This window comes from Nyctereutes procyonoides, unplaced genomic scaffold, assembly GCF_905146905.1.
Source record: "Nyctereutes procyonoides isolate TBG_1078 unplaced genomic scaffold, NYPRO_anot_genome, whole genome shotgun sequence".
Classification (NCBI taxonomy): Eukaryota; Metazoa; Chordata; class Mammalia; order Carnivora; family Canidae; genus Nyctereutes; species Nyctereutes procyonoides.
Window position 1 is genome coordinate 1,277,238 of NW_026575113.1, and position 14,620 is coordinate 1,291,857.

The 14,620-nt window shown below is 41.2% G+C and overlaps 1 protein-coding gene across 1 annotated transcript in view; it reads left to right on the forward strand.

The window, feature by feature from the left end:
* Positions 1-14,620, forward strand: part of CATSPERB (cation channel sperm associated auxiliary subunit beta) — a 139,062-nt gene that overhangs the window by 107,566 nt on the left and 16,876 nt on the right. The window contains exons 19-21 of the mRNA XM_055333696.1: positions 2,404-2,543; positions 7,441-7,638; positions 14,349-14,459. Of these exons, the coding sequence (XP_055189671.1) occupies positions 2,404-2,543; positions 7,441-7,638; positions 14,349-14,459 (449 nt within the window). The remainder of the gene's footprint in view (positions 1-2,403; positions 2,544-7,440; positions 7,639-14,348; positions 14,460-14,620) is intronic.

The following is a 14,620-nucleotide window of genomic DNA, read 5'->3' on the forward strand; positions in this document are numbered from 1 at the left end:
AATGAACAAGTTCTAGGGGATATAACATATGGTTTGAGGCCTATAGTTAATAATACTGTATTGGGGGCACTTGGGTAGTTCAATCACCTAAGCATCCGACCCATGATTTTGGCTCAGGTCATGATCTCAGGGTTGTGAGATCAAGGGTCATGAGACTGACCCACATTGGGATCTGTCCTGGGTGTGGAACTTGCTTAAAATTTTCTCTCTCTCTCTCTCCCTACATTCTCTTTCCCTCAAAATTATAATTACAATGATGATGGTGATATACTATGCATATGTATACGTATATATACTTGGAAATTGCTAAGAGAATAGATCTTACATGTTCTCACTACACACACAAAGTGTGAAGTGGTGAGTGTGTTCATTTAATTTTGGCGATCACTTTACAGTGTGTGTGTATATATACATATATATATGAAATCATCACGTTATATGCTTTAAATACATACAATATTCTTTGTCAGTTATACCTCAGTAAAGCTGAGGTGGGGGATGTGCAACCTCAGCCCTCTCCGCAGACCCTGGTAAATTAGAATCTGCATTTTAACAGAAATATCCAGTGATAGTTTAGGAATCACTGGCCAGGTCACTTTGGTTTAAAGGAAACTGCTACAGATGAGACTTCAGGCAAATTATTTTCTCCTTCTCAGCCCCGATTTACTGATTAGCAATGATGGCAGATAGACTACATGGTCTGTCAAATCTCTTCTTCTATTAAATTTCTCAGTGTGGAGCAATTCTAAGCAGGTGGCCTGCAGGCAGAAACTGGCCTGATGACATGTCATGTTACCTGCTTAGTTTTGTCTTGGCAACGGTGAGCTGATGGCTTCTGAAACTGAGCCATGCAGCTCAGTGTGATCATTCCTGTCCAAGTGACCTTTCCAAATGGAGGGAGTGAGATTTCTGTGAGAAAATATTTGTGAAGCTAACTTATTCTAAGAACCATCAGAGTTAACTCTATATAAATTACTAACTATATTTGTAGCCATTATGAAGCCTTCATATTACATCATGCAGATGATCTAGAATCATTATGAAATTGTTTGAAATTTTCATGACTAGACCATTCTCTTACACCATACACAAAGATAAACTCAAAATGGATGAAAGATCTAAATGTGAGACAAGAATCCATCAAAATTCTAGAGGAAAACACAGGCAACACCCTTTTTGAACTTGGCCACAGCAACTTCTTGCAAGATACATCTAGGAAGGCAAAGAAAACAAAAGAAAAAATCAACTATTGGTACTTCATCAAGATACAAAGCTTCTGCACAGCGAAAGAAACAGTCAACAAAACTAGAAGACAACCTACAGAATGGGAGAAGATATTTGCAAATGACCTATCAGATAAAGGGCTAGTTTCCAAAATCTATAAAGAACTTATTAAACTCAACACCAAAGAAACAAACAATCCAATCATGAAATGGGCAAAAGACATGAAGAGAAATCTCACAGAGGAAGACATAGACATGGCCAACATGCACATGAGAAAATGCTCTGCATCACTTGCCATCAGGGAAATACAAATCAAAACCACAATGAGATACCACCTCACACCAGTGAGAATGGGGAAAATTAACAAGGCAGGAAACCACAAATGTTGGAGAGGATGCGGAGAAAAGGGAACCCTCTTACACTCTTGGTGGGAATGTGAACTGGTGCAGCCACTCTGGAAAACTGTGTGGAGGGTCTATTAACTCAGAGAATTAATAATAGAGCTACCTTATGACCCAGCAATTGCACTACTGGGGATTTATCCCAAAGATACAGATGCAGTAAAATGCCGGGACACTTGCACCCCAATGTTTATAGTAGCAATGTCCACAATAGCCAAACTGTGGAAGAAGCCTCAGTGTCCATTGACAGATGAATGGATAAAGAAGATGTGGTCTATATATACAATGGGATAATAGCCATCAGAAAGGACAAATACCCACCATTTGCTTCGACATGGATGGAACTGGAGGGTATTATGCTGAGTGAAATAAGTCAATCAGAGAAGGACAATCATCATATGGTGTCACTCATATGGGGAATATAAAAAAATAGTGAAAGAGATCCTAGGGGAAAGGAGAGAAAATGAATGGGAAAAATTAGAGATACAGAACATGAGAAATTCCTAACTCTGGGAAATAAACAAGAGATAGTGGAAGGGGAGGCGGGTGGGTAGACGAGGTGACCGGGTGATGAGAACTGAGGGGGGCACTTGATGGGATGGGCACTGGGTGTTATGTGTTGGCAAACTGAACTCCAATGAAAAAAATCTACAAAAAAAAGGAATAAAAGAAATAAAATTTTTATGATTTTAATTTTTCTTTTTTAGTTTCTGAATTTTTTTTTTACTATAATTGGCACACAATAATTTAGTTTTAACCTATGGCTTTGTGTCCATAGGTGTTCGAACACTTGAAATACCGCTCCTGAAAGTCATTGTTGGAAATGCAAATTTGTTGGAAGTCAAAGTTGAAGGTTCTTTTGACGACACTGATAGTTACCTAATGAAAATTTCTGGGGCTAGCAAAGCTTTACGTCAAGTAAGGTTTCCTTTAATTACAAAAAACTCTATTAATTATGGAAAACTTACACTGTAAATTAAGAGAAGGAAGGGAAAATTTCACATAATCCTGCCTCTCAAGAATGACCAAGCCGTACAGCATTACAGAACAGTGGCTCAGTGAGTGAGCTTTGGACAAGACTGCCTGGTATAGATCTCACTCTGGTGCTGTTGTGAATGTGGGAAGGTCCTTTACTATGGCTAAGTTTCCTAATCCACAAAATGTGTATGATAACACCTACCTCATGGGCAGTTTCTGAGAATTCAATGTGATCATTCAAATAGGGCACCTAAAACAATGTATGGCACATGGAAAATGCTCTGTCACTATGAACTGACAGTACTTTTCTTTTTTTCCTAAAACTGGGAGAGTGTTATATATACACTTTGAACATGTTGCCCCTTCCACTTAACTGTATGATTTAATCCTTTTGAGTTACTAAATATTCTTCTACAATGCCAAAATTATTTTTATCATGGAGACTTTCAGATATAGACCAAAGCAGAATTTTCCGTATACTTAGTACTCAAATGATAGTCAAGACTTTGCTACTTTTGTTTCATCATCCTCGCCCCACCTTTTGGGTTTTGGTTTATAGTCTGAGGTATTTTAGAATGAAAGCAAACTTGTCATTTCATTCCTTCCGTAAGTCAATATATATCTCTAAAAAATATGTGCATTATCTCTCATATAACCATTATGATGCAATTGTTGTTCCTAAAACTTTTTAAACTAATTTTTTGGTATCTACAAAATCTAGTGCATAATCAAATTTCCCAATTTTCTCAAAAAATATTTTGATGTTATGTTTGAATTGGGTTCCAAACCAGATTCACATGGTATGTGATTATTTTCTCTGAAGCGTTGTAGGTACCAGTCCATTTTCTTCACTTGCCATTGAATTGTAGAAATTGGATCAGTTGTATTATAGAATATCCAACATTTTGGATTCTTTTGTTTGCTTCCCTGTCTCTCATGTAATTTGTGCCTCTCTCCCACCACAGTGATATTTCCTTTAATAGAACCCTTGTAGATTTTGGTTCAATGTGTTTTGGTAAAAACGTTTAAAGACATATCATTTTCAATGGCTACAGAGTATGGGGACAGAGGTATCAGAGTCTACAACATCACTACAGTTATTAGTATTTCTACATTTAAGAAAAAAAAATTGTTTGTTTTGAGAGAGACACAGAAAGAACATGAATTGGGGGGAAGGGCAGAAGGAGCTGGAGAAGGAGAAGCAGACTCCCTGCTGAGCACAGGACCCTGGGATCACGACCTGAGCTGAAGTCAGATGCACCCAGGTACCCCAGCATTTCTGCATTTTTAAAATTCCAAAAATACTTTAAAATTGCCAACAGAATTCATCAAATTTTGCTGAATATTTAATACTGTTCAAGGTTCAAGCACATGTATTGTGCGTAAACTCCTCTTAAAAACATACCTTTGTGAAATACAGCTATTGTCAAGCGAATAACTTCTTTTTGGAATGTTATGCAGAAGTGATTTTATTTACATCATCCAAGAAAATGTCTAGGTGCTCATCAGTGAAGGATGGAAGCATCAGTGAGTTGGGTGCAGTACTGGGGTTTACTGTAGGGGCACCTGGGCAGTGCAGTTGGTTAAGCGTCCGACTCTTAATATCAGCTCTTCTCAGGATCTCAGGGTCATGAGAGCAAGTCCGAGCAGAGCTCTTCACTCAGTGGGGAGTCTGATGGAGACTTTCTCTCTCTCTGTTTGCCCCTCCATACCCCGCAAAAGAATAAAAAAATAAAAATAATGGGCTTATTTCATAAGTTTTCCTTTTTTTACTGTATATTTTTTAATTTGAGTTTGATTTGCCAATGTATTGTATAACACCCAGTGCTCATCCTGTCAAGTGCCCCCTCAGTGCCTGTCACCCAGGCCCCCCATCCCCCCGCCTGCCTCCCCTTCTACTACCCCTTGTTCATTTCCCAGAGTTAGGAGTCTCTCATGTTCTCTGATATTTACCACTCATTTTCTCTCCTTTCCCCTTTAATCCCTCTCACTATTTTTTATATTCCCCAAATGAATGAGAACATATAATGATTGTCCTCTGATTGACCTACTTCACTCAGCATAATACCCTCTAGTTCCATCCACCTTGAAGCAAATGGTGGGTATTTGTCATTCACCTTGAAGCAAATGGTGGGTATTTCTAATGGCTGAGTTATATTCCATTGAAGACCACATCTTCTTTATCCATTCATGGACACCGAGGCTTCGTCCACAGTTTGACTATTGTGGACATTGCTGCTATAAACATTGGGGTGCAGGTGTCCTGGAATTTCACTGCATCTGTTTCTTTGGGATAAATCCCCAGTAGTGCAATTGCTGGGTCGCAGGGCAGGTCTATTTTTAACTCTTTGAGGAACCTCCACACAGTTTTCCAGAGTTGGCTGCACCAGTTCACATTCCCACCAACAGTGCAAGAGGGTTCCCCTTTCTCCACATCCTCTCCAACATTTGTTGTTGGGGGTGGATTGGGAGACGGTGGTAGTGGTGACGGAAGTTGTAGTGGCAGGAGAATGCAGTCTACCTAAGTGGCCCTAGAAGGTGATCTTCTTGGTTCTGAGTGTATAGAAGATACTCAGCCCCAAATTCATATAAAAGAGCCATACTTGTAGAAAGCCCCAACATTGACCATCAAAACATAAATGAGATAAAATATTGGGGCAGAATGGTAAGGAAGAGAGAATATAATCTCACAGAATGAACCAGCACGGTTTTTTACTTGGTTCTGGGTGTATACTGTTCATGTTTTAGAAGGTATTCTGCCATTGTAGAACAAAATGAGGCAAAGAAAAAACCCCCCACAAAACAACAACCCATATCTTGCATATCTCCCCAAATTAAGTTGAGTATGTTGAAGGGAATCCAGAAGGGGAAAATATATCTAGGACCTGTAATTGTAGATATATGAAAGTCAAAAAGGAAGAAACTTAAATAAAAGTGAAGATGTGGTAAAATATTGTAGTTAAGGTGGAAAAAGAGAAAAAAATATTGGAAATTTTTAGTCTGATATAAAAATGAGTTGTACTGGAAGAAGGAAAAAAATTTAAAAGCAGGGGAACCCTCTAGTTCTATATTACTGTTTCCCTTGGTACTGGAGCTTTCCAGCACTGCTTGGTCGAGAACTTGCTCTTCCCGGGTTCTTCCAGCTGGTCTTTTGGGGGAGGGGCTGCTGTGTTGATTCTCAGGGGTGTGCACCTGGGGGAGCTGCCCCGCCCCCTGCCAGGTGCTGGGCTCCGTGGGAGCTGTTGACCCCTGGAGGCCCCTGTTCCCTGGTGGCCCCAGCCTTCCCAGGCGCACGGTGACACCAGGAGGAAGAATACCACTGGAGGCCACCAGGTCCCCAGCCCTGTAGTCAGCTCCCGCAGTAACCACCCGTAGCTCCCAGTCTGCACTGGCCTAGGTGCTCCTGCGGTGGTGCGGGTGCGCGGACCTGCACAGCCGGGGGCGCCTGGGGGCAGGAGCGTCCTCGCTGTCCTGTGCCCTCCCAGCCTCCGCCTGTCCCCGGGGAAGCCCTGGATCCTGGGCTGTGTCCCCCGGCGCCCTGGGCTCCCGGGCCTGCGCTGCTGGAATCGCGCTCCCGGGTCGCAGCCCCCTTTGGCCGCAGGGCGCAGCCCCCTTGCCCGGAGCCCTTGCGGGACCGACTGGCTTCTCCCCGGGGCCCCGCTGGACGCGCGCTCCGGCCCCTTACCGAGGTCGGCCGAGGTGTGGGGGCGCTTCCTGCGTTAGTGACCCCGGGAGACTGGAGGCTCCTCTGCCCCGCTGCGGGTCTGCCCGAGTTGCCTGCCGAGGGCCTTCCCGCTGGGGAGGAATCCGGGGCGGAGTTTTAAAGTTCCCGAGTCTCCGGGGCGGGCTCTGCTGTCCTGAGGCTCCCGCCGCCCCCCTTAGCCTGGCTCCTCGCAGGGGCCCCTTTCCCACTTGATTCTTTTTTATTTTATTTTTTCCGCCTTCCTACCTAGTTAGAAGCAAAAACCCTTCTGCCTGTAGCTTCCGGCTGTTCTCTCTTTACATCTCAGGTGGAATTTGTAGGTGCTCAGGATGGTCTGAAAGTCCTCCAGGTGAGTTGGCGGGGCCGGGGGCGGCGAGGGCCCTAGTGCTCTGCCGTCCTGCCCCGCCTCTCTCTAAGTTTTTCTCATTTCCGTGTTTGCCCACACCTGTCAGATTGCAATGTATTTCTTCCTGGAGGAAAAAGAAAAGATTTTCTGTTATGATTTATTCTCAAACAGATATTTACGGTTGAATGTATCCCTCTGTTTCTTTCTGTATGGTCTTTAGTTGGTCACCCTGTTAGTCTACTTGGGCCGCCATAACGAAATACCACACACAAGGTGGGTCAAACAACAGAAGTTTATGATCTCACAGCTGTGGAGGCGTCTGCAGGGTTGGTTTCTCCTGAGGGCTCACCCCCTGGCTTGCAGGCAGCCCTCCTTTCCCTGCATCTTTTTTTTTCTTTACCTGCCCAGAACAGCAAGGTTTTTTTAAATTTTTATTTTTAATTATAGTCAGGGTTGGGGAAGTTTATTTTATTTATTTTTGTATATATATATATATATATATATATACATTTTTTTTTTATCAGAGTTTGCTGAATCTTCACCCAGTCCTTGCACCGCGTGAGCCTGGGTTCAAATTCCCTCTTGTTCTAAGGACGGCCATCGTATGGAATTAGGGCTCACCCTGATGGTGTCAGCTTAACTTCATCCCCTCTTGAAAGGCCCTACTTCTGAGTATAGCTGCCTTCTGATATCCTGGGGTTAGAGCTTCCACAGATACATTTTGCGAGGACACATTTCAGCCTGTAACAGTTACCTTAAATAACCTTACTTTCTTTGGATGTTTTCAGGGTTCAACCTCATTGGGATTAGTTGTTTGGGGAGCATCTACCCAGTGCTCTGTCACAACCATTGTGCCAACGTTGAAGAACAGCTGTAGTTATCTCAAATCTATGCATCACATTCCTAGTAAAGTTATCCCACTGGAAGACTGGATTAGTGGCATTCACAAAGACAGTCAGGGTTTCAATATGATCAAGACTTTGCCGGTAAGAACCCTAAATGGATTGTTTTAAAGTTACCGTGATATATTACTTTTTATGTAATTGGCTGGCCATCCCATCTTAGCATTTCTTTCCTGAGTTGCGCAAAACACTCCAGTTTATTGTTCAACCTCCCTGTCATCTTGAAGACGTGATGATTACTTATTTCTAAAATGCCAATACTTCCTGAAATAAGGAGTTTTCCTGGTACTCAGTCTCACCATTTTAAAAATCATTTTATGCTCTATTATGATGGCATGATCTTGGGGATTTTGTGTTATGTACATTATTTATCTTTATGTTGACCTGTCCCGGTTCCCTCCTATTGGTTCCATTTTGATGTAGCTACAATTTTAATTTCTGCCCTGTCAGAATCTGTGACATTTTAAAAAACATATATTGTTATTCTTTGCCAACTAACTAATTACTTATGATTTTCTCTGTAATGAAAAAAGCAATGGGGCCTCAGAGGATAAACAACCCTCACTGAGCTTCACAGTGGCCTCACGGGATAAACAGGTTAAACAACTTTCACTGAGCCCTGCACCAGGCAGGGGGCTGAGCAGCTCCCCCAAGTGCTCACACCTGAGTATCAGCACAGCAGGCCCCTCCCCCACAAGACGAGCTAGACAACAGGGGAAAAGCAAGTTATTCACCAAGCAACACTGGAAAGTTCCGAGGGAACTCGAGGGATTTATAGTATAGAGAATCAGAGGATACTCCCCCTTGTTTTTTGTTTTGTTTGCTCCCCACCCTTTTTTCATTTCTTCTCTTTTTTTCTTCTTTTTTTTTTCTTTTCTTCTTTCTCTTCTCCTTTTCCCAATACAACTTGTTTTTGGCCACTCTGCACTGAGCAAAATGACTAGAAGGAAAACCTCACCTCAAAAGAAAGAATCAGAAACAGTCCTCTCTCCCACAGAGTTAGAAAATTTGGATTACAATTCAATGTCAGAAAGCCAATTAAAGCACAATAATAAAGCTACTGATGGCTCTAGAAAAAAGCATAAAGGACTCAAGAGACTTCATGACTGTGGAATTTAGATCTAACCAGGCAGAAATTAAAAATCAATTAAATGAGATGCAATCCAAACTAGAGGTCCTAACGACGAGGGTTAATGAGGTACAAGAACGAGTGAGTGACATAGAAGACAAGTTGATGGCAAAGAGAGAAATTGAGGAAAAAAGAGACAAAAGATCATGAGGATAGATTAAGGGAAATAAGTGACAGCCTCAGAAAGAAAAATCTATGTTTAATTGGGGTTCCCAAGGGTGCCGAAAGGGACAGAGGTCCAAAATCTGTATTTGAACAAATCATAGCTGAAACTTTCCTAATCTGGGAAGGGAAACAGGCATTCAGATCCAGGAAATAGAGAGATTCCCCCCCCCCGCCCCCCCAAAATCAATAAAAACTGCTCAACACCTTGACATATAATAGTGAAGCTTGCAAATTCCAAAGATAAAGAGAAGATCCTTAAAGCAGCAAGAGACAAGAAATCTCTAACTTTTATGGGGAGAAATATTAGATTAACAGCAGGCTTCTTCACAGAGACCTGGCAGGCCAGGAAGGGCTGGCAGGATATATTGAGAGTCCTAAATGAGAAGAACATGCTACCAAGAATACTTTACCCAGCAAGGCTCTCATTCAGAATAGAAGGAGAGATAAAGAGCTTCCAAGATAGAAACTGAAAGAATATGTGACCACCAAACCAGTTCTCCAAGAAACATTATGGGGGACTCCATAAAAGAAAGAGGAAGTCCAGTGGGACAATCCACAAAAACAGGGACTGAATAGTATCATGATGACACTAAATTCATATCTTTCAATAGTAACTCTGAACATGAATGGGCTTAGTGACCCCATCAAAAGGTGCAGAGTTTCAGACTGGATAAAAAAGAAACACCCATCTATTTGCTGTGTACAAGAGACTCGTTTTAGACATAAGGACACATCTAGCCTGAAAATAAAAGGTTGGAGAACCATGTACCATTCAAATAGTCCTCAAAAGAAAGCAGGGGTAGCCATCCTTTTATCAGATAAACTAAAGTTTATCCCGAAGACTGTAGTGAGAGATGAAGACGGACAGTATATATCATACTTAAAGGATCTATACAACAAGAGGACTTAACAATCATCAATATATATGCCCCGAATGTGGGAGCTGCCAAGTATTTCAATCAATTAATAACCGACGTTAAGACATACTTAGATAATAATGCACTTATACGTGGCGACTTGAATGTAGTGCTTTCTACCATCGACAGGTCTTCTAAGCACAACATCTCCAAAGAAACAAGAGCTTTAAATGATACACTGGACCAGACAGATTTCACAGATATCTACAGAACTTTACATCCAAACTCAACTGAATACACGTTCTTCTCAAGTCTACATGGAACTTTCTCTTGAATAGAGCACATACTGGGTCACAAATCAGGTCTTAAAGGATACCAAAAGATTGGGATTGTCCCCTGCATATTTTCAGACCATAATTCTTTGAAATTAGAACTAAATCACAAGAACAATTTGGAAGGATTTCAAACACGTGGAGGTTAAGGACCATGCTGCTAAAAGATCAAAGGGTCAACCAGGAAATTAGAGAAGTAAAAAGATTATAGAAACTAATGAGAATGAAGATGCAACCATTAAAAATCTTTAGGATACAACAATAGTGGTCCTAGAGGGGAATACATCGCAATACCAGCATCCCTCAAAAAAATGGCAAAAACCCCAAATACGCAAGCTAACCTTGCACCTAAAGGAACTGGAGAAAGAACAGCAAATAAAACAGACACCAAGGAGAAAAAAGAGTTAATAAAGATTCGAGCAGAACTCAATGAAATAGAGACCAGAAGAACTGTAGAACAGATCAACAAAACCAGGAGTTGGTTCTTTGAGAGAATTAATAATATAGATAAACCATTAGCCAGCCTTATTAAAAAGAAGAGAGAAAAGACTCAAATTAATGAAATCATGAATGAGAAAGGAGAGATCACTACCAACACCAAGGAAATACAAACAATTTTAAAAACATATTATGAGCAGCTATACACCAATAAATTAGGCAATCTAGAAGAAATGGACGCATTTCTGGAAAACCACAAACTACCAAAACTGGAACAGGAAGAAATAGAAAACCTGAACAGGCCAATAACCAAGGAGGAAATTGAAGCAGTCATCAAGAACCTCCCAAGACACAAAAGTCCAGGGCCAGATGGCTTCCCTGGGGAATTCTATCAAACGTTTAAAGAAGAAACCATACCTATTCTACTAAAGCTGTTTGGAAAGATAGAAAGAGATGGAGTACTTCCAAACTCGTTCTATGAGGGAAGCATCACCTTAATTCCAAAACCAAACAAAGACCTCACCAAAAAGGAGAATTATAGACCAATATCCCTGATGAACATGGGTGCAAAAATTCTCAACAAGATACTAGCCAATAGGATCCAGCAATACATTAAGAAGATTATTCACCATGACCAAGTGGGATTTATTCCCAGGATGCAAGGCTGGTTCAACACTCGTAAAACAATCAACGTGATTCATCATATCAGCAAGAGAAAAACCAAGAACCATATGATCCTCTCATTAGATGCAGAGAAAGCGTTTGACAAAATACAGCATCCATTCCTGGTCAAAACTCTTCAGAGCATAGGGAATGAGGGAACATTCCTCAGCATCTTAAAAACCACTTCTTTTCTTTTCTTTTCTTTTCTTTTCTTTTCTTTTCTTTTCTTTTCTTTTCTTTTCTTTTCTTTTCTTTTCTTTTTTCTCTTCTCTTCTCTTTTCTTTTCTTTTCTTTTCTTTTTTTTTAAAGATTTTGCTTATTTATTCATAGAGACACACAGAGAGAGAGGCAGAGACACAGGCCGAGGGAGAAGCACGCCCCCTACGGGAAGCCCGACGTGGGACTCGATCCCAGGTCTCCAGGATCACACCCCAGACTGCAGGCGGTGCCAAACTGCCGCGCCACTGGGGCTGCCCTTAAAAACCACTTCTTAGGGATCCCTGGGTGGCGCAGTGGTTTGGCGCCTGCCTTTGGCCCAGGGCGCGATCCTGGAGACCCGGGATCGAATCCTACGTCGGGCTCCCGGTGCATGGAGCCTGCTTCTCCCTCTGCCTGTGTCTCTGCCTCTCTCTCTCTCACTGTGTGCCTAGCATAAATAAATAAATAAAATTAAAAAAAACCACTTCTTAAAAGCCACTACGAAAAGCCCACAGCAAATATCACCCTCAATGGGGAAGCACTGAGAGCCTTTCCCCTAAGATGAGGAACAAGACAGGGATGTCCACTCTCACCACTGCTATTCAACATAGTACTGGAAGTCCTAGCCTCAGCAATCAGACAACAAAAAGACATTAAAGGCATTCAAATTGGCAAAGAAGAAGTCAAACTCTCCCTCTTTGCGGATGACATGATACTCTAGCTAGAAAACTCAAAAGCCTCCACCCCAAGATTGCTAGAACTCATACAGCAATTTGACAGTGTGGCAGGATACAAAATCAATGAATGCCCAGAAGTCAGAGGCATTTCTATACACTAACAATGAGACTGAAGAAAGAGAAATGAAGGAATCAATCCCATTTAGAATTGCACCCAAAAGCATAAGATACCTAGGAATAAACCTAGCCAAAGAGGTAAAGGATCTATACCCTAAAAACTACAGAACACTTCTGAAAGCAATTGAGGAAGACACAAGGAGATGGAAAAATATTCCATGCTCATGGACTGGAAGAATTAATATAGTGAAAATGTCAATGTTACCCAAGGCAATTTACATGTTTAATGCGATCCCTATCAAAATACCATGGACTTTCTTCAGAGAGTTGGAACAAATCATCTTAAGATTTGTGTGGAATCAGAAAAGACCCCAAATAGCCAGGTGAATTTTATAAAAGAAAACCCTAGCTGGGGCATCACAATGCCAGATTTCAGGTTGTACTACAAAGCTGTGGTCATCAAGACAGTGTGGTACTGGCACAAAAACAGACACATAGATCAATGGAACAGAATAGAGAACCTAGAAATGGCCCCTCAACTCTGTGGTCAATTAATATTCAACCCAACAGGAAAGACAATCCACCGGAAAAAAAGACAGTCTCTTGAATAAATGGTGCTGGGAGAATTGGACGTCCACATGCAGAAGAATGAAACTGGACCATTCTCTTACACCATACACAAAGATAAACTCAAATGGATGAAGGATCTAAATGTGAGACAAGATTCCATGAAACTCCTGGAGGAGAACACTGGAAACACCCTTTTTCAATTTGGCCACAGCAACTTCTTGCAAGATACATTCATGAAGGCAAGAGAAACAAAAGCAAAAATGAACTATTGGGACTTCATCAAGATAAGAAGCTTTTGCACAGCAAAAGAAGCAGTCGACAAAACTAAAAGACAACCTACAGAATGGGAGAAGATATTTGAAAATGACGTATCAGATAAAGGGCAAGTTTCCAAGATCCATAAAGAACTTATTAAACTCAACACCATAGAAACAAACAATCCAATCATGAAATGGGCAAAAGACATGAAGAGAAATCTCACAGAGGAAGACATAGACATGGCCAACATGCACATGAGAAAATGCTCTGCATCACTTGCCATCAGGGAAATACAAATCAAAACCACAATGAGATACCACCTCACACCAGTGAGAATGGGGAAACTTAACAAGGCAGGAAATCACAACTGTTGGAGAGGATGCGGAGAAAGGGGAACCCTCCTGCATTCCTGGTGGGAATGTGAACTGGTACAGCCACTCTGGAAAACTGTGTGGAGGTTCCTCAAAGAGTTAAAAATAGATCTGTCCTACGACCCAGCATTTGTACTGCTGGGGATTTACCCCAAAGATACAGATGCAGTGAAACACCGGGACACCTGCACCCCGATGTTTCTAGCAGCAATGTCCACAATAGCCAAACTGTAGAAGGAGCCTCGGTGTCCATCGAAAGATAAAGAAGATGTTGTATATGTATACAATGAAATATTCCTCAGCCTTTAGAAACGACAAATACCCACCATTTGCTTCAACGTGGATGGACCTGGAGGGTATTATGCTGAGTGAAATAAGTCAATCAGAGAAGGACAAACATTATATGGTCTCATTCATTTGGGGAATATAAAAAATAGTGAATGGGAATAAAGGGAAGAGGAGAAAAAATGAGTGGGAAAAATCAGAAAGGGAGACAGAATATGAGAGACTCCTAACTCTGGGAAATGAACAAGGGGTTGTAGAAAGGGAGGTGGGCGGGGGGGGGTGACTGGGTGACTGGCACTGAGGGGGTACTTGATGGGATGAGCACTTGGTGTTATTCTATATGTTGGCAAATTGAACACCAATAAAAAATTAATAAAAAAAGAAAAAGAAAAAAGCAACCAACCAAACTTGAAGATTTATTTGTTAAATACATCACTAAGACCTTTTCTAAGCTGTTGAAACTTTCTTGCATTTACATTATGGTAGCTATTTTGCATACTAAAAATTTTTTTCACCTGTATTTACAAGTTCCGAGCAATTATGTTGCCTTGGGCTAAGGTTGTTGGAATCCCAGAAAAATGAGGTGTAGGGACTGCAGGGAGAAGAGAAATTTATGCCTGGAACTAAAAATGAAATATTTGCCTTGAGTCCTTTTGTGGAAAATAAATATTTTTAAGTTGAAGACTTAGTAAATAATTGTGAATTACATGTTTTCTTTGCTTCATCACTTACAGGTAAATTACAGGCCTCCATCTAATATGGGAATTGCTATTCCACTCACAGATAATTTTTACCATGTGGATCCTAGCAAACCTATACCAAGAAATCTATTTCCTAAGTCAAAGGTAAATCATTTTTGAGCATATAAAGGAGTACTTATTTGAATTCAAAAGTCAGTCAGTGAAATTACAGATGGACCTAGCTGCAGGGATTCAATGAGAAGGTTCATTCAGAACAATTTTGCATCTGCCCTGATATGTCAGGTTATGTGGACATATTACTACTC